Below are 17173 nucleotides of genomic sequence, written 5' to 3' on the forward strand. Positions count from 1 at the left end.
ACTTGGAAGGGCAGCAGAGATGCTGCAGAGCCAAGTTTGGCTGTACCCCCACCACCAGCTTGCTTTGATCTCCCACAGGGTAGGAGAGTGGAGCTTTCCTCCTTCCTGACACTGGGTGACCTTGAGAAGCTGTCCCTTGCCTGCCCAGTTTATTAGCACTGTACAAGAGATTAATGAGTTCCCTCCAACAAAGTGCGAGGGCATCATCTTTATACACGGATACTTCCCGAAATTCCTGCATATTCGTAGCCTCTCCTGGCAGGGCATTGGCAACTACAACAATATTTATATTGACTACAGAAACCCCTGGGATAGACAGCACAAAGCGAGGAAGATGTGGACCAGCGTGACACAGATGCACAGAGGGCCCTGCAAACATATCAAGCTACAAGCTGTCAGGGGTAGGAGGTACTTGGGCTCAGCAAGGATGAATGTTCCTGAAGGCCACTAACCACTTGTCTGCCACAACACCTACAGTGGCCCCACAACAAGGCTGTTATTTTCCCTCTTTACTTCTTCCCCTACGAACTTCTCAGTTGAGTTTCACAGGGTTCTCCACTTGCCTGGAGGATTCAGCTTCAGGGACAGCATTAACCGGCTCACTGTGTCAGGGAGAAGTTGCCTGAAGGGAAGGAAACATCCCACACTGTAGCTATTTAGCAGCAGCACAAAAGAAGACATAAAGCTTTGGTGCCCGGGGCTAGTGGGGTGTCTGTTGCTCTGAGCCTTCTCCTCTGCCTTCCCTGTACAGTGCACACCAAACCGGTGCAACAGGCTTCGGAGATCAGCTCTGCCCCAGAGCATTATACCGACTTCAACTTACAAGATAAATCCCAGCTGCATTATTTGTATTTATAGTCCTGCTTACAGAAGCATGAGCCACGTGTGGGATTTGCTGATGTAGTCAAAAAATCCACATTTTTGGACAAGAGCGTCAGTGATCTCACCCAGACATAAAGCGCAATTTAGGATGATATTAAGAAGTTGCAGACTTATTTAGGAGTATAAAGATATACCAGTCTGTCCAGAGCTCTTTCATCTCCAGCCGCTGGTAATGTTTGAAGAGGCATAACTGCACAGTTCTCCAGCCCTGGTGCTTTCTACCTGCACATTAAGGAATTAAACGATCATTTCAGGGGATGAGAGATCAAGACTGCTGTCTTACTCGAAAATGCTGATGTGAATCAGGCAGGCAGCAAGGTCAGACCTCTGTTTAAAAACAAAGCTGATGTTAAAGCACCGAGCAAAATACTGGAAAATATGCTGTTGAGAAAAAGGCTTATATTGCATTTCCCAGGGGAGTGTTTAGCTGACTTAACAGGTCTTCTCCAACTCTGGTTTCTAGGATGGTGTCGCTACCACAGCACAAAATAACACTGCACAGGGGATATTTATTACTTATTTTCTACAGGTGTTCTGAAAATGAAAGATTTGTGAGTCTGCTGAAACAGTCTAGTCCAAGAAAGGAATTTTAAAAGGCCCTTTTTAAACCGTTACAACTTGGTGTAGGGAGCGGGTGATCATGAATATCAGTTCTGACACCTGCCCTATTTGGGAGAGATTGGTCTCCAGTATCAGGAGAGAACAGTGTCAGCTTTGCTGCCTTGCTGTCCAAGTGAGCTGACTCCAAAGGACAGCTTTATTCAGGGAAAGCAGCAGCATGGCCTCTCAGCCTTGCCAGGGTGGCTGTGCTGGGAAGAGGGGCTGTGGTTTGAGCCCAGTGCCACCACTGGTGAGTTCCCACCTGCAGGAAGTGCCCAAAAGCAAACAGAGAAGTGTGTCTGAGCTCACCAATGGTCTCTGCCCATCACAGCAGCCACGTTGCTTCTCTTAAGGGCTGGTAGCCCCTGCAGCACACCTGGCTGGGCATATAAGCAGCAGCATAGCACCGTTCCCTTCCAGACAGCCTTTGCCAGCCTGCTGGAGGTGGGACAGGAGAGGGACAGGATTGGGCCTTTGGAAAAGCTCAGCATCCAAGTGACAGCACAACCCAAGCTCCACTTAGGAAAAACCCACTTCTCATTGTGAAGTGAACAGACAGCTCTGTACAGAAAACACATTCCAGTCCCCTGCACTATTGATTTTCCAGTGAAAAGAGACAAGCTAATCCATTAATGCTAGTTGCTTCAATCCGTGGTCTTGCAGTTGCTTCACTCTGGTACCAAAGGCTGACTCTCCCATCCAGCCCTAGCAGCAGGGAGCTTTGCCTTCTGGCTGATGTTTCTTTTACTCAAAATGCCATCAGTTACAAGGAAGCAAGAAAAATCACACATCAGAAGCTGAACTCCAGCTCTTAGGTCACTAGTAAAACAAGTTTATATTTCATTCTCACAACACCACACTTGTCTGCCTCTCCTCCTTGCCAGCTCAGGAAGAACCTCTTAGTCACAAGGGCAGTTATTATCTGAAGTTTCCTTTGCATTAGGAAACACAAGGGCTGTGGGAACCTCCAGAAGAGCCAGTTCATCTGTCACAGGCATATGATGAGCGAGCAGTCAAAAGAATTTATTGATGAGCCCATGGAAGAATGGACCAGGATGAAGGAGGCAGGATTTATACCATATTAACAAGGCTGCGTGCCAATTTCAACCTATTAGTTGCACAATAAAAAGAGCTGAGACTTGTCTTCCCATCCCACATCCAAACACCATTTATTTTAGCTGAACTTGGCTCTTGTACTACTTCAACCACTTCAGACCAAAGCAACAACTTAACTGACCTCACTTTTTGGAAGCTGACTAGATGAGAGGCATGAGAAGACTCCAATCAGCCCCCGAGACTGGGCTTTTCGCCAAGCAAAGCTGTATTTCAGAGGCACCTGTAACAGTTAGGGCTACTGAAATTTATGCTTAATGCAGTTCTAATTCGTCTCCTGCCAGAGCAATGGCTCAAAACTCGGGTGCCTGTGTACACAGTAATGGCACAATATTCTGGATCCTTGAGAAGCTTTTCCCTGTTTTGAAGGCTTTCAGAACTGCATCTATGCACAGAAGTAACAGCTGCCTTTTTTGCACATTTGTTTCTATTTCTATATCAGTATCATAATAAACCACATCAAAGCATTTGTGGTAAGGAATATAATGTGGTATTTTTGGCAAGAAGGTCTTACCATGAATAACTTCTTATAGGATATGCAGGGTGACATGCTAATTCTGCCCCAGTCCTGACGCATCCTTACTGCAAGCTGAGGTAACCTAGAACACAACAATGCTACAGTTTAAGCAATTTATTTAAACAAGGTGATGGCTTCACACCATCAGGATAAACTTCCATTAGCTTTTCTTCCTTTTTACTGGCTCACTATGGGAGCCCAGGACAAACACCCCAAGCCTTTTTCATTGAAGTGCTGCGAACTCAGCCCTCCCTGCTGCAGCCAGTGAGGCAGGTTCCTTCCCCACCACTGGTTCTCAAGGTCTCTAGACACTGAGACCTGTAAGAATAAATATCCAGGAGATAGCAGCTGTGACCCATTTATTACCGGATGCTGCTGCAGGGCACAGCTGAGGAAGGCAGGGCAGAGGAAAAGCACTTGCTGCAAAGGGAACAGCAGAGCAAACCCAGGTGCCCTTGGAAGCAGCACTCTGCTCGCAGCACTGCTCCAGCTCTGTTGCTCCAGCTCCCAGTTGGCAAGAGACAGCTTAGATCAAGCATGGATGTTCAAGTACTGCCATGAGGGCCCCTCTCATAGCACTGCTAGGAAGCAAAATATAAAGCAAAAAACCCCACAAAAAAAATAAAGCTACAGAGGCCAGAAGGCAACCACAGACAGGCCACAAAAGCACTGCACGCTGAACAAGCCGATAAAACTGCCCTAGTGCAGGTAAACACATCTGGAAAGATCCGTTTTGACAACGGAAATCAGAGCTTCCTTTACCCAGAGCAGGGTGAAGGCACAGCTGGGAAGGATAAACGCTGAGGAGGGAAGCAGAGCACGTACACTGGCGGCACAAAGCACGGCGCTCCAGCCCAGAGCCGGAGCGGGCCGGGAAGGCAGCACCGCGCCGCGGCGGACGGGATCTACATCAACACTTATCAGCACAGCCCTCACATTTGCCGATTAAGTTCTGCTGGCACTGAGCAATTGTACGTGTGTCCTCAGACTACCTCCTCCTCACCCCCCTGCACAGCCTCCCGCAGCTGCAGCCCAGCCCCGCTCTGGTCACTGATCAGAGCGTCGGCCGGGGTGACATTGTCCCCTCCTGAAGAGGGATGGTAAGCGCCTGCGAGCCCGCTCATTTTATTCACCGCACAAGCACATTTCCAACTGGGATAATCTCCATTAAACCATCTGCACTCCCATCCTCGCCCGGCCTGCACCCGCTGGGCTGCCTGCGATACTGCAGCATCTGTGAACCGGCACAAGCGGATGCCGCGTCCCTTTCCCAATCAGCTAAAAAAACCAACAGAGACTCAGACAGAACAGATGCACCTGGGAGCTTTGACGCGCTACCGAGCCAGGCTACCAGGAGTACCTGTGCCAGTGCCTCTTCTCAAAGGCATACGGCTCCCCTTGAGAATTTAAGCCATTTCCTTTCCATCATGGGAAGGCACCATGTCCCAGATTGCCAGAAGAGGAGGGCTGAAGAGAAGAAAGGTTTTAACTTCAACAGCTGCCCTGGTGCAGAAGAGAAGCGTCATTTGCCAGGTCATGAAAGCAGTTTGGGTCAGACACTCTGAATGGCTGCTGATCCCCAGGATTTAATCTCTTATTTATTTCAGTATCTGCTTTCTAGAAACAGAGGCTATCATGTCACATTTCTACATCACTGGAACAGACAGACAAGAAAGTATTATGACGAAAGATCTGCAACTGAAATCCACTGCCCCTGCCCCACAGCCTCCACAGCAGAGGCCCCGTGGACCTTACAGAGAGCATGATAAAGTGACTGCACTGAAGTGTGAATTCAGCAGGGAAAGAACACAACCCCGTCCTCAGCATTGCCAGAGACAGCCAAGGGACTTGGGAGTCACTCCAGCTGTCGAGGACATGACAGGGTGGTGATGGATCTGAAGCAAAGATAGAAAGCCATCGATCTGCTCTAACTGTGATCAGTGCTTGCCTTCAACAAGGTCGCTGGGCTGCCCAACACACGCCCTCCTTCCAGCCCATTTGCCCTGCAGGGTCTTGCCCTCGCAGGCATGGAACAGCATGGGAAGGCTCACCCTGTAAACGTCCCAAAAAGGAGGCAAATACTAGCAGCAAGTGATGGGACAGGAGAAGAAGTCTATTTACATATTTCCTGCACTTGCCTTCACTTATTTGTTTTGCAAACCTTTATTTTCCAAAGCAATTTATAAACAAGAAGCGAGACAACCATTTCTTCAGACAAAGGTTAATAGGGGCCTAGTGGTCTCTGAAGACTCTGCAGTCACACTTAGGTGTGAAATCCTGGAGCAGCAATAAAGATGCTGCACAGACAAGGAAGTCTCAAGAGAAGAATTTAATCTGTCTAAATATTCTCATTATGTACATAGTTTTCAGCTTCCATTCACAGTAATCAGAGCAGAGACAGCTTCCAGAGGCCTTTTTGGACAATAAGGCGTGAAAAAGGATTTTTACGTCAGTCATTATTCCTCTCTCCATCCCCAGCTTGAAGAGTAAATGTTTGAAATTATTTTTGTTGAAAAGAAGACACAGTGTTGGGAGAGAAAGAGTCGACAGGAGGAAGGCAGCACAGGTCTTTGGCAGACTGGTGGGACTTGGCACAAGACAGCTCCCATTGGCATCATTTGCCCAGAAAACCTCAAATAGATTATTTCTCCTGGTAGTCCAAAATAGGTTTTCTGTGGGGTCATGCACAGAGTATGAAATATAACACTACATATTCAGAGAACTGCTTCACTGGAACGGGCAAGAGGTTCCAGTTACATCCACCCATCTTTCTCCTAAAAGTCATTTTAACCTAAATACAGTATTAGGACGAGGTAAGAAAACTAGAGGCAGACATCTAGGACAAAAGGGCTGATCCAAAAACTCAGCTGTTTTCTTTTGGGATCACAGTGTCCATCTGTCCCCTTGCCACAGGGGAACTTAGTCTGCAAAAAGAGACCTTGTTTGTCCACTGAAACGTGGAACCCAAATTATTCCATCAAGCAAGAATTCAAAAAAGAAAGTTAAGACAACAGAGCAAGTTCTCTGTGGGTATGATCCTCTGGGACCAAGAGAATAGCTGTGCTCTTGATGCATTTCACCCCTCCTGTCATGTTGCCTTTTCCTCTTCAGACAAGCAAGTTTCAGCTTTACTTGCATGGTCAAAACTCTACTTCTATACACGACAAGCTTGGACTAAATGTGTAGAGATAATGACAATGGTTTACTACTGAATTTTTTGCTTGAAGTCAAGTGACTTCCTCCCCCTGCCCTCCCATGCCCAGGTTTCTCTTAGAAAGTTCAAGAGCTCAACTGGTCACTAGTTGTCCACATTGCAAACAGGACAGTGGGGAAAATATTAACCAGGATAAAGGGGGAAAAATATGACCCATCACAGCCACTTGAGAGGCAGCCCAAACTCAAGGACGTGGTCAGTACTGTGGTCTGAATGCTTTATAAATGATTACATCTCTTACTTCTCCCTAGAGAAGTCACCATCATCTCTGTTTTCTGGAGCATGAAAGCACACAGGTCAAGCAGGGAGTGGGACTAGCAGAACTGGAGGTAGAACAAGTCCCAGTTTACTCCCATACTCGCCCAGTAAGAAGCATTAGAGACCTTAAGAGAAAGTCACTTGAAGGTAATGCTGACACCCAGCAGTCTCCTGAAAATAGTTATGGTGAGAATTGCCCCCCAGCAGTAACCCACTACACACTGGTCTGTTCTCCCACGAACAACCCCTCCGTCCTTCTAAGGGGGAGAAGAGGAAAGCACTGAAACCTCATCCCAGTCACTGAGCAGGAAAGGATTAACACTAGCGAAGACTTTGCAGATATTTATTCTCCAAATCCACAAGACAAGCAGAGGGAAAAGCTCCTCTGAGAGTTATGTACACAGACTGCAAGTCTAATGCTTACACAGTCTTAATTTTTTTAATTTTGCAAGTCCTAACAACAATTATCTTCATGAATTATAGACATAATATCCGAGAGATGCAGGCAGTAATTAATGCATGTCTGCCTTTTCTGACTAGCTCCTTCTGCTGGGTCAGGGAGAATTATTGAAATTCAGGAAGGAAATCTTCAATCTTCTGGAAGTTTTAAAGAAACAGACCAAGACACAATTTAATAAAGCAATAATATTTCTCTTAAATTATTAAGTAGACTTTGACATTCACTTATATTTCCAAGGCCCAGCTCTTACTTTTGCAATAACGCTGGAACAAGTGTACTCAGGGATGTGATCCTCTGCACATCCAAAATGTACTTACTGCAAAATTGCCTCAAATAGTCTTTACCTCTGGATTTCTCTGTGCACACACAACCACCCTCACTCCCTGCACTCCTTGTTCCTGAAATTCTCACCAAGACCCTTAACAGAAGCCACACTATCCAGTACTGGCATCCCATCCTCTTTTCCTTTTGCCCTACTGACATGTCTCCAGGTAGGAGCACTCAACACTCCCCAATATCTAGAAAAGCCATTTCATCATCCTTTGGGAAAAACCCTGGTTTCACAGCAGAACCCCAGCACAGTAATAGATGCAATAGACAATCCTGAACTAGACAAAGCTATTACTAAAGCAGCATATAGCACTGGATGTTGTCTAAGCTGGCTGTTTCCATCATCTTTTAAACAGCAGATTCTCCTGCAGCATTAACAATTTTATTCACATGAAGAATGGACTCAATGATCCTTGTGGGTCCCTTCCAACTCAGGATATTTTATATTCTAAAGCAGTCAAGTGAGCTTAATATACTTCAGTATCTTGACAACAATTACCCCCAAGTGAATATTACTTAGCCAGCCACTGAAAAACCCACTGAAGAAAAGCCCAGCCTTTGGCAAGAACATCTCACCTGCTTAAGCAATATAAAACTACAAAACAGGACGGACAGAACTCAAACTCAAAACCATAAGGATCATTCTGATGGCCAACAAGTTCACACACAGCCATGTCACCAAGAACAGGAAGAAGGTATATGGCCAAAAGGGCCAGATTGAACCAAAAGCTTCACACTGTGTTGTTCACTTGAACTACATTAACTCTACAGGAAAAAAAAAAAAATCTTTATAACTAGAAGCAAAGTTTAAGTGGCAACAGTGGTCATCCCAGTTCCAGAAACTCACCAGGTACAGCCTGTAAGCATCAATCCGCCGAATTGGCCCCCAGCACTTGTCTGTGTCGTTGTACTTTGTGCCATCTCCAACACTACAAGAATGGTTGCCAGTGACACTGCTGGGAAAGGAGGGAGAACAAAAGACAGTAATTAACTCCTAGCAGATGTCTTCCCCTCTCCTGCATTCAAGAAGGAAGAATGAGCAGAGGCCATTCCTCCCCTCCCTCCCTGAACACTCTCCCTCATTCTGCTTTCTGGACTGTGTAACAGAGCAAGTCACTGAGTACTGGGCATTTAAAAGCAAATTCTCGAATTACCTACAGTTATTTGCAAGATTGGTCATTTAGTCATCAAGCTGACGAGTTTAGGTCATATAGAGATCACTGAGGTTTCCCATTTCCAAGACACAAGTCCAAATCCAGCCCATCCCAGATTTGATCAAACCACTCTTTTTCATTATCTGTTTCTTTGAGAAAGGCATCACTCTCAGTCCAGTGCAAAGTCCACATAACATCACTCTCTGGTCTCTGACTTAATAAGTATCACACCTCTCAGCCCTCACCCAAAGAGACAGAGAAGCTAAAATATTGCAGAGTATTGCAATCAAACTTTTAAGCAACAAGTTCCATGTCTACAAGTACTGAAGCTGAAAGTGCTTCCCACCCGAGGACTCTGGAATCAGGTCAGCTACTTTGCAGGCACTCGGGTGGGGAATACAGAGCAACTTCACCTTCCCACCCTCAAGAGATGAGCTGTACTTGAGTCATTTCTCCACTTCACTCTTCAGAAAGTAGAGCTGATCCTAATGAGGTTTATAACCCCATCAAATCCAAAGCCTGCCCTCTTCCCTGTTAGCATCCAACCCCTCAGCAATAAGCACACTTACCAGGTCACCTGCATGAGAGAGACTGGTACTGCTGCTGCGTAGATTGCCAGATCTCCATAGAGGTAGATAATTATGCAGAAATAGAAGAGGTTGACACCCACTGCAGAAAAAGGAAATATTATCCAGATACTGCAGAGTACACAGAAACTCTTGTACTCTGCAATTCAAATATACAAAATTTTTAAGATCTTAAAAATCACCATTTGCCTCCATAATTTCCTTCCTTCTGCAGCAAACTCCACCCAAGCTCAGGGAACTTACCATGGCACAGGATCTGATGGGGCATGAGGGGCCTCAGAGCTCCACTCTGCTTCCTTCAATACCTGGCACTGACACTAAACCCTCTAGTTCAAGCCCATCCTGCAGTCAAGACCAACAGGTCTCACATAAGTCACCTGCCAGACGAAGCTGTCAGCTTGGAACAGCCACAGGCAAACATCCAGCTGATGCTCTCAGACTCAGTGTGAGCACAATCTGACAAACAGTGAAATGCAGAGAGAAGATGCTTTTAGTCTCTGCTGATTCCAAATCCTCTGCTTGCAAACCTGCAAGACCTTCACATTAGGGACTTGGCCCTGCAGAGCTCAGACTCCACAGGGCTGAAATGGAGCTGCTTTGGAAGATTCCCTACCAGTGGCAACTTGAGCCAAGGTATAATTCTGCAAAGCTTTAAAACTCTGTATCTCAGCCCTCTTACCCTTCCACCACCATATATGATGTTCATGCCCCTACTGATTTTTTGGATTTTTTTTTTCTTTTTGAAAAAAAAAAAAAAAAAAGAAAAAGCTTGCCCTGCCTTCACCTAGCAGATTAAAAAAAACTTGCACAAATTAATTGGGTGCACAGAACAGCCTTACTGGGGCACAAGAAGATACTGCTGTGGAGGGCTAAAATCTGCAGGGATAAAGAAACGCTTGATGAGACCACAGGATTCTCTTCTTCCAAGCAAGTCTGTATAAATCTCACCAAGGAAAAACAAATTGGAAGACATTTTAGTTCAGAGACAGGTGAGTTACAGAAAAAAAGCCTCATATTTGTTTCATTTAGGAAGTTGACACTGAAGGAGAACAGCTCAAGGAACCTGCCCATACTTTCAAGTTGTGTGATGCCAGCTGATGCTTAATCCTAATGCAGCTTGAGCAAATCAATTCACCTGTGCAAGCCTCACCTCACACTCACAGCTGTGACAACTACCAAGGACAACACTGCTGCAGGAATGTAGACTCATATTTCTACAGCTTAGATGCCCCAAAGTTTTCTCATGTTTTGCCATCATACTGCCCCTAGACCTCAGGATGTTAGGAAACATTAATAGCCATTTTCCTTCATTTAAATGAATTATTCAATATGCTGAGCCTACTTAGCATAAAACATTCCTAAAAAGGGGCTGTATCAGGAAAGCAGCAAGAAAACTTTCCTGTTTCTGTACAGCAGCACTAAGTCAGTGCTCTAGACTTGTTCCTGGTTTGTCTAAAGAGACAAATGGAGATATTACAGAAATTGTCAGATCATTCCATATAGTTTCCCCCTTGTTTTCTTGCTCTGTGAAAGATTGAAGATGGCTTCACAGTTAAGGAGTCTCTGCACTGTTCTGGAGACAGCAACAAACTACGTACCAGTCTTCCCCAATTTCCCATTAAAAAGGGTTGAAGGTTATAACAAAATATCTGAAATAGGACAGAAACTGCAGACACACTAAGCTTAGTACTGCAGACTCAGACAGATTCTGTTTTGGGATCTCCACTGGTCTCAGGCCTCAGCTGCCCTCCCCACACAAAATAAGGCTGACACAACCACAGCAGCACCACCCAGTACCAACAGCACACACTATATCCCTGTTTCAGTGCAGACTTCCCTGTCTGTAGGAAGTCCAGGTGATAGTCCTCTCCCAAACTCATCTTCTCAAAGACAGGAAGACTTTACCATCAGTTCTTTTATAAACTGCTGCTGACCCTCCCCAATCAATACTTTCATTACTGGGCACAAAACAGGGAGAAAAAAGAAAATCAATGACTTCCTGTGAGGAAACAGTATGATAGATGTGCCTGCAATCTATTACTGCAATAAATGACTACTTGGTCCCAGAAGAAAGCACCCAACACTGCATATTAAAAAATAAAAAAATTAAAACAAGAAACAGAGCAGTTCTTCAGAGCCAGCTCTTTCGAAAGAGCACACAGGCTCTTCGCAGCCTAAACTTAAGTCAGCTCCCTTTAAGAAAACAGACAGTCTGAAATTGAGATTTATCCCCAGCTTACCTCCTAGGACTGCAGATTCAACTCCTGTCAGATTGCTGAAAATAAAAATCAGTCAAGGGAAAGGAGCAGAGAACTCACTAGAAATCAGAGGCTTTGAGGTCTATGGCACAGCTTTCACCAGCCTTCACTCTGAAGGCTGTAAAGCCCTGAGACACCCTGGGTTTAGATCCATGCTTTGTATATCGTGAGTGAACACCCACCCAGACATTTGTGAGCTGTGAAACCACATAGGTTGGTGCCTGGAGCTGAGAATTCCCCAGTGTGGCCCAGTTTCTCAGCACAAGGCAGCAGACACAAGTCACTGAGCCCTTACTGAAGGCCCTTCTGCGCAGCCATCGCAAGATGAGCTCAGAGGAAAGAAAAGCAGCAAATGAGTTACAGCTGCCCCAGACTCTTCCCATCTGGAAGTCACAAGTTAAGTCAGGCTGTGGTCTGCAGCTGTTCCAGTGGCCTTCCTGCAGACAGATTCATCCCATTGCGACGGGCTCAATAGACCCTGGGGAGGATCCCTAACACAGAAATCAGATAACTGTGGCTAAAGCAACATTAAGAAGAGGGATTAAGATTTAAGAGTACTAAGCAGTTTATTTCACTTTGCTCGGAAGCTACATTGGTGCCGGCACAGAGAGGACACGTATTCCCAGCACCCTCTAGTGTCTGAGCACCAGAGAGGTCCAGAAGGCACTTGCCCAACACCTGCTTGGTTTTGGGGCATCCTTTTCAGCTCCCCTTTGAAGCATATGCAAAGAAGGGGCCTCCTGGAACTTGATTATGAGGACTCTCTGTCTCCTGTGACCCCCAGCCCTCCACAGCCGAGGCCTCAGCAACATGGCTAAACCCCATTACCTGCTGATTGCCCTCAAAGCACTTCCAAATATTACTCCTCAGAGGAATATTGAGAGACAGGGAAGTGTTCACAGTGTTTTATAGATAGCAAAGCAAACAAGGAAAAACTTCTCTGAGGTCAGAGCAACTCAGTGCTACAGACAAGACCAGGAACAAGATGTTTCTGACACACTTCTCTTCCCTGACTAGAAATGTGGCAGCCTGATCCAAGGTGGATTATTCTGATGGTCCTGTGTGATTTAAATCTACAAAAGCCCAGAAGAGGCATGCATGAAAATTAAAAAGTTTTTTTTTCCAATTAGACTTTAAAATCAGAAATAATAGTTCATAGAATCTTCACTACTTAAGCCCAGCTGTCCTTCAGAGGCAACAGCCTTACACTGGCATAATGCTGATGTAACGTAGTGGAAAAAACCAGCCCGTCACCTCTTTGCAAGGTGGCCAGTGAACAAGGGAAAACATCATTTTCCACAAGAAATGGGGCCTGACAGGTTCAAAACTGCACAGCCACGGTGTCTGATGATGCTCTGGCTCTGCACAGCATTTCACTGTACTGTTTCACAGGTTTCAGAATCCCTACCACTGTAGTTTGCATTTCTGTTGCACACAGCAATGGACAGGGATGTATTGCAGTACAGTTACAAGTTTGTTCCCTGGCATACAAGCAGCATTTAAAAACAGAAACACAAGCCAGCTGCCTGTCATATGCTCAGCGGGGACCCTTTCAGCAGTTCATGTCCCAGCAGCTCTCTTGATGATTCCCCAGGCACAGGCAATTCCCAGAAGCTCCCACCAGAAGTCTTTCTCCTTCAGACTGATACGGGGCTCAGGGAAGCCTGAACGTCTTATTCACAAATACTACAACCAAGATGGAACTGGCAGACACTGCAGCTGGGCTTTACTGCTTTAAACAGTGGAGATCACAGAAGACAGATGCAGTTCAAAGGCAGGTGAAGGGCAGTCAGAAAAGGCACTGACTCACACTTGCCTGTCTCAAGAAACTGGGCCCATAACCTGCAGTGTTTTGCTAGTTCTGTGCCCACCACAGCAGGTTCTGGCCCACTTGGCCCATAAATACTTCATAGAAACATCACACAGGAGGATGAACACAGTCCACAGAGAGAAGGAATGACACTTTTGGGTGGAATTATCACAAACTCAGGATGCAAACTCACACTGAAAAAAACCTTGCAAACTTAAGCAACAGCCATACACACAATGTCCAGGAGGGCCTTTTGAAAATATGCATCACTTACCTTTATTGAAGAACATGGAAGCCATTTGGCCCATTTCCACCCTCTCAGTGATTTCAAAGATATTGGGTGAGCCACGTCTCTCTGCACGATGGAAAAAAGAAGTGTTTCAACCAATCCCTCCAGTAAACCCAGAGCCCAAACTACTTGGACACTTGGGAAGCTCTAGCAGCAGTTTGAAGGACAGTTTGTACAACTCCACATCTGCAGAGTCACTGGTCCAATTACTCTACCGAAGCTAGGTTAAAAGTGTTTAGAAAATAAGATGTTCTCATCTTAGTGACCTAGAAGGAAAAGATCTTTATCAGGCTGCAGAAGGTAAACTGAATTCTCAATGAGTCTTATCTTGCAAATATTAAGGACTTTGGGATGTGAGCACATGGAACTAAGGGTGAAATGGACAGAGGAGTCCACACTTGTGGAATTTTCTGGGACACTGCCTGCAGAGAAAAGGTCTTGGAGCAGCAAAGGGATGAACTGAGTACTCACGAACTGACAGGATAGGCCGTGTCTCTGCTCGCTCGTAGCCATCTGGGAGGAGAACATCACTGTCAGATACTCCAGAGGAAGAATCTTCATCCTCGTCATCCTCCTGGATGAAAAGAGCAGACCACTGCTGAGATATGTGTTACCCACAGTAAAGGCTTCGGCACCACCAGTGTCACGGTCACTTCCAGACACTCAAAAGAAGGTCTCAAACAGGGAGGGCAGGACATGCAAGCAAAGGTAACACCAGGGAGACCTTGGGATGCTGTGGAGGGCAGAAGAGGGCACTAGCAGAGCAGGCTGAAGTGAGTGACAGGCTCTGCTGTCCCAGCCTGAGTCACACACACAGCAACAGTGCCCAACTCCTGTAGTGATACGTGGCACAAGGAAGTCAGAAACTTCCGGCAGATCTGCAGCGCTGCAGAACTGGTAGAAAAAAACATAAATCTAAACATATAAAGTCTCAGCTAGTCAGAGCAGGCAGGTCTAGCTCCTAACTCCATCCCACTAAAACACAGGCAGGGGTCTAAATCAGTGCAAACAATTACGCCTCCCTCTGATCCAGAAAAGCCACAAGTAAGCTTTACAGGAAGGGCATAATTCAGAACTGTCCACTCCCTGGGATACAGCCCAAGTAACAGCAAGGACATTCCAGCCTGTCCCAGTTAAATGACCTGAGATCAGCAAGGATTTATAGTCCTCAGCACACTCCAAATAGCACCAATATATTGGCTGCCACCTCTCCACATTCACTGAGCAGCGCTTCTGGGCAAGGAGAGCACGATCAGTAAGAAATGTGAACAGCACAAGAGATTTTTCAAAGCAGGAGCAGAAAATCCTGTCTTTAATGAGCAACCCCACAGGGAACTAACAGCCATATTTTATATGGCAAAGTTAAGTGCAGTAGAAATTTATTTCTTTAGAGTTAGTAACGAGGCACGGCAAAGAATCAGAGGAATCCCAGGCAAATCCTACAGGATAGAAGAACACAACAAAACATAAAATTAAACCCCACACAAACCTTGCGTTTTTCCATTCTCTTCCATCTCAGCTGGGCATTTGCAGCAGCCATGGCTTCCACCACAAAGGTCGTAGTCATATAGCTACAGAGAAAGGAATTCAATTGATATCATCAATAACAGTCAAGAACTGTCACTGAAGAGAGATGGAGAATTATTCCCATCTGTTTGTAGGAGCAAAAAAACAAACAAAACCAACCCTTTTGCCAGCTCCCCACACACTGTTTTGGTGGTGTTTCATCTCGTTTTATTGCTCCCTTCTGCTCTTGAGATTCAGGTGTTCAAGCAGACCACAAAATGCAATAAAGTATAACACGCCTTCAGACACAATAAGACACTTTAGATATTTGGAAGGCACCTTCCTGGTGTTTCTGTGGGTTGAAGACAGCAAAATGACTTTGCCCTTTGCTAGAAAGCAAGTTTCCTTCCTCTTTTTACAGCCTAGGATGAGCACAGTACTATTCTGAAACTCATCTATTAGGGCCTGTGGCAAAGGTACTACAGTCTCTTAAATAATCTTACAAATGGCATCAGAAGCAAAGCAGCAATAGAAGAAGGAGAGATCACACATGCATGCAAATACACTTTGCTGGAGGCCAGGGGAAAGGCTGTTCAGGGAGACAGCGAGAGCCACTGATGGAAGGAATATCATTATCTCAGCTAAAAACTGTCCTCTGATATTAATAAATTTAAAAGACCCCTCAAATCAATCTTATTTAAGGCTTTAAAGTGGTTTCTCACTGCTTTAGGAGCCAGACTCGCTTATCGAGCTCAAATGAGAGATTAGTTTTGCAAGAATAAAAGAAAGTGCTGAGGTCTGCGTGGCAATTTCCGCCCAGACTTTTCCTGCACTGAAGGTGCCCAGCGGGCACGAGGAAGTCACAAGCACCAGAACAAAAGCCACAGAGCAATGCAGCTCCCAAGGCACGTACTCCTTTGAGCTGCACCTTTTCAGTTTAATCCAGTGCAGTTCTGGTACACAATTTGGAGCTTTGTGCTCTTCTGCTGACCTTGAAGGATTTTCTGCTGGTGCTGAGCTTCATACATTGAATTTATGCTTTTATACTAATGTAGCTAAAAGGAATTGCTTACAAAGCTCCCAGTTACTGGTATCCCCACAGTTTACAGCATCCAGCTCAGAGGTGAGGCACTAAAAGCATTACTACAGCCAGTAATGACCATACAGTTCCTCTGTTTAGCAGCACCTAACAGATCCCAAAGGCTCTGGCTCAAAAGGCATGTTCAGGCTGAGAGAGCTGGTTATTGACAAGGCCGGGACTTCAAAATTCCATTCTTACAAATGGCAGGAGGGGATTTTGGTTTTATTTTAAAAATTCTTATTTTTATTTTAAAACTAAGCAAGAAGAGATTCACAGCCCATCAGAAGATGGCAATTCTATCAATAGCTCCTCAGACACCAGCACTGTATCCACAGCCTTCAGCTCCATCTGCTGCTCCAGCATGGAGGCACCTGGGCAGGAGCTCATGGTGAGCCAGTGGGAAAATCAGGAGAGCAGCTCCAAGGTCTCAAGTACTGAAGGTCTGGAGGGGATAAGATAAGCCTGGCTATACATGAATTTGTTTTCCTGACACTCTTGCAGCTGTGAGAGCATTGCTAGAAGCCCAGAGAAAGCTCACACACCTGCATCACTTCTGTAAGTCACAGAACAGAAGCATTACCCCACGTCACCTGTGACACGAGTGGTGTTTGGGGAACTGATCCATGACAGAGGCAAGCATGGAACATATCCACAGCAAGGACAAAAAAGGAAACTGGGAGAAAGGTCCTAGAAGACTCTGCACTGGAGGAAAAGTCTTGCCCATCAGTCAGGAAATGGGATGTAGCACCATATTGCAGGCAGTCAGGAAGTGCATCCCTCCAAATCAGGGCAACACCACTGCAGAGACCAATCCTCAATGAGCAGAGCACAGGAAAGCAGCAAAAGTCAACATGGTCCTCACAGCCCCACCCAGCTGAACTCCCCTCCAATCTTCCAGGGACACACACTCGTGTCCTACCTCATAAATCCCAGGAACATGAGGAGGATGAGGCTGACGAGCCACCCTGCTGTCGCAAAGGCCTTTGGCATTGTGAGGGCTCCTGTCCCGACGATGAGGTTGAACATGTAAACCAGGCCAACCTGCAACCAGCCACATGATCCAGCATCAGAGCGTGCCAGGAATCACCCAAAACACCTCACACATGCACTGACT

The 17173-nt window shown here is 45.8% G+C and overlaps 1 protein-coding gene across 3 annotated transcripts in view; it reads right to left on the reverse strand.

Annotated features, from left to right (window-relative positions):
- Positions 1-17173, reverse strand: part of TMEM104 (transmembrane protein 104) — a 44221-nt gene that overhangs the window by 23593 nt on the left and 3455 nt on the right. For 2 of the 3 annotated variants that reach the window (XM_064675919.1, XM_064675920.1), the window contains exons 3-8: positions 16979-17100; positions 14962-15043; positions 13944-14046; positions 13458-13538; positions 9098-9197; positions 8222-8330 (exon numbers count right to left, since the gene is read on the reverse strand). In XM_064675919.1, coding sequence (XP_064531989.1) covers positions 8222-8330; positions 9098-9197; positions 13458-13538; positions 13944-14046; positions 14962-15043; positions 16979-17100 — 597 coding nt within the window. The remainder of the gene's footprint in view (positions 1-8221; positions 8331-9097; positions 9198-13457; positions 13539-13943; positions 14047-14961; positions 15044-16978; positions 17101-17173) is intronic. The other variant, XM_064675921.1, reaches the window with a different exon arrangement.

The sequence above is a fragment of the Pseudopipra pipra genome, chromosome 19, assembly GCF_036250125.1.
Source record: "Pseudopipra pipra isolate bDixPip1 chromosome 19, bDixPip1.hap1, whole genome shotgun sequence".
Taxonomy (NCBI): Eukaryota; Metazoa; Chordata; class Aves; order Passeriformes; family Pipridae; genus Pseudopipra; species Pseudopipra pipra.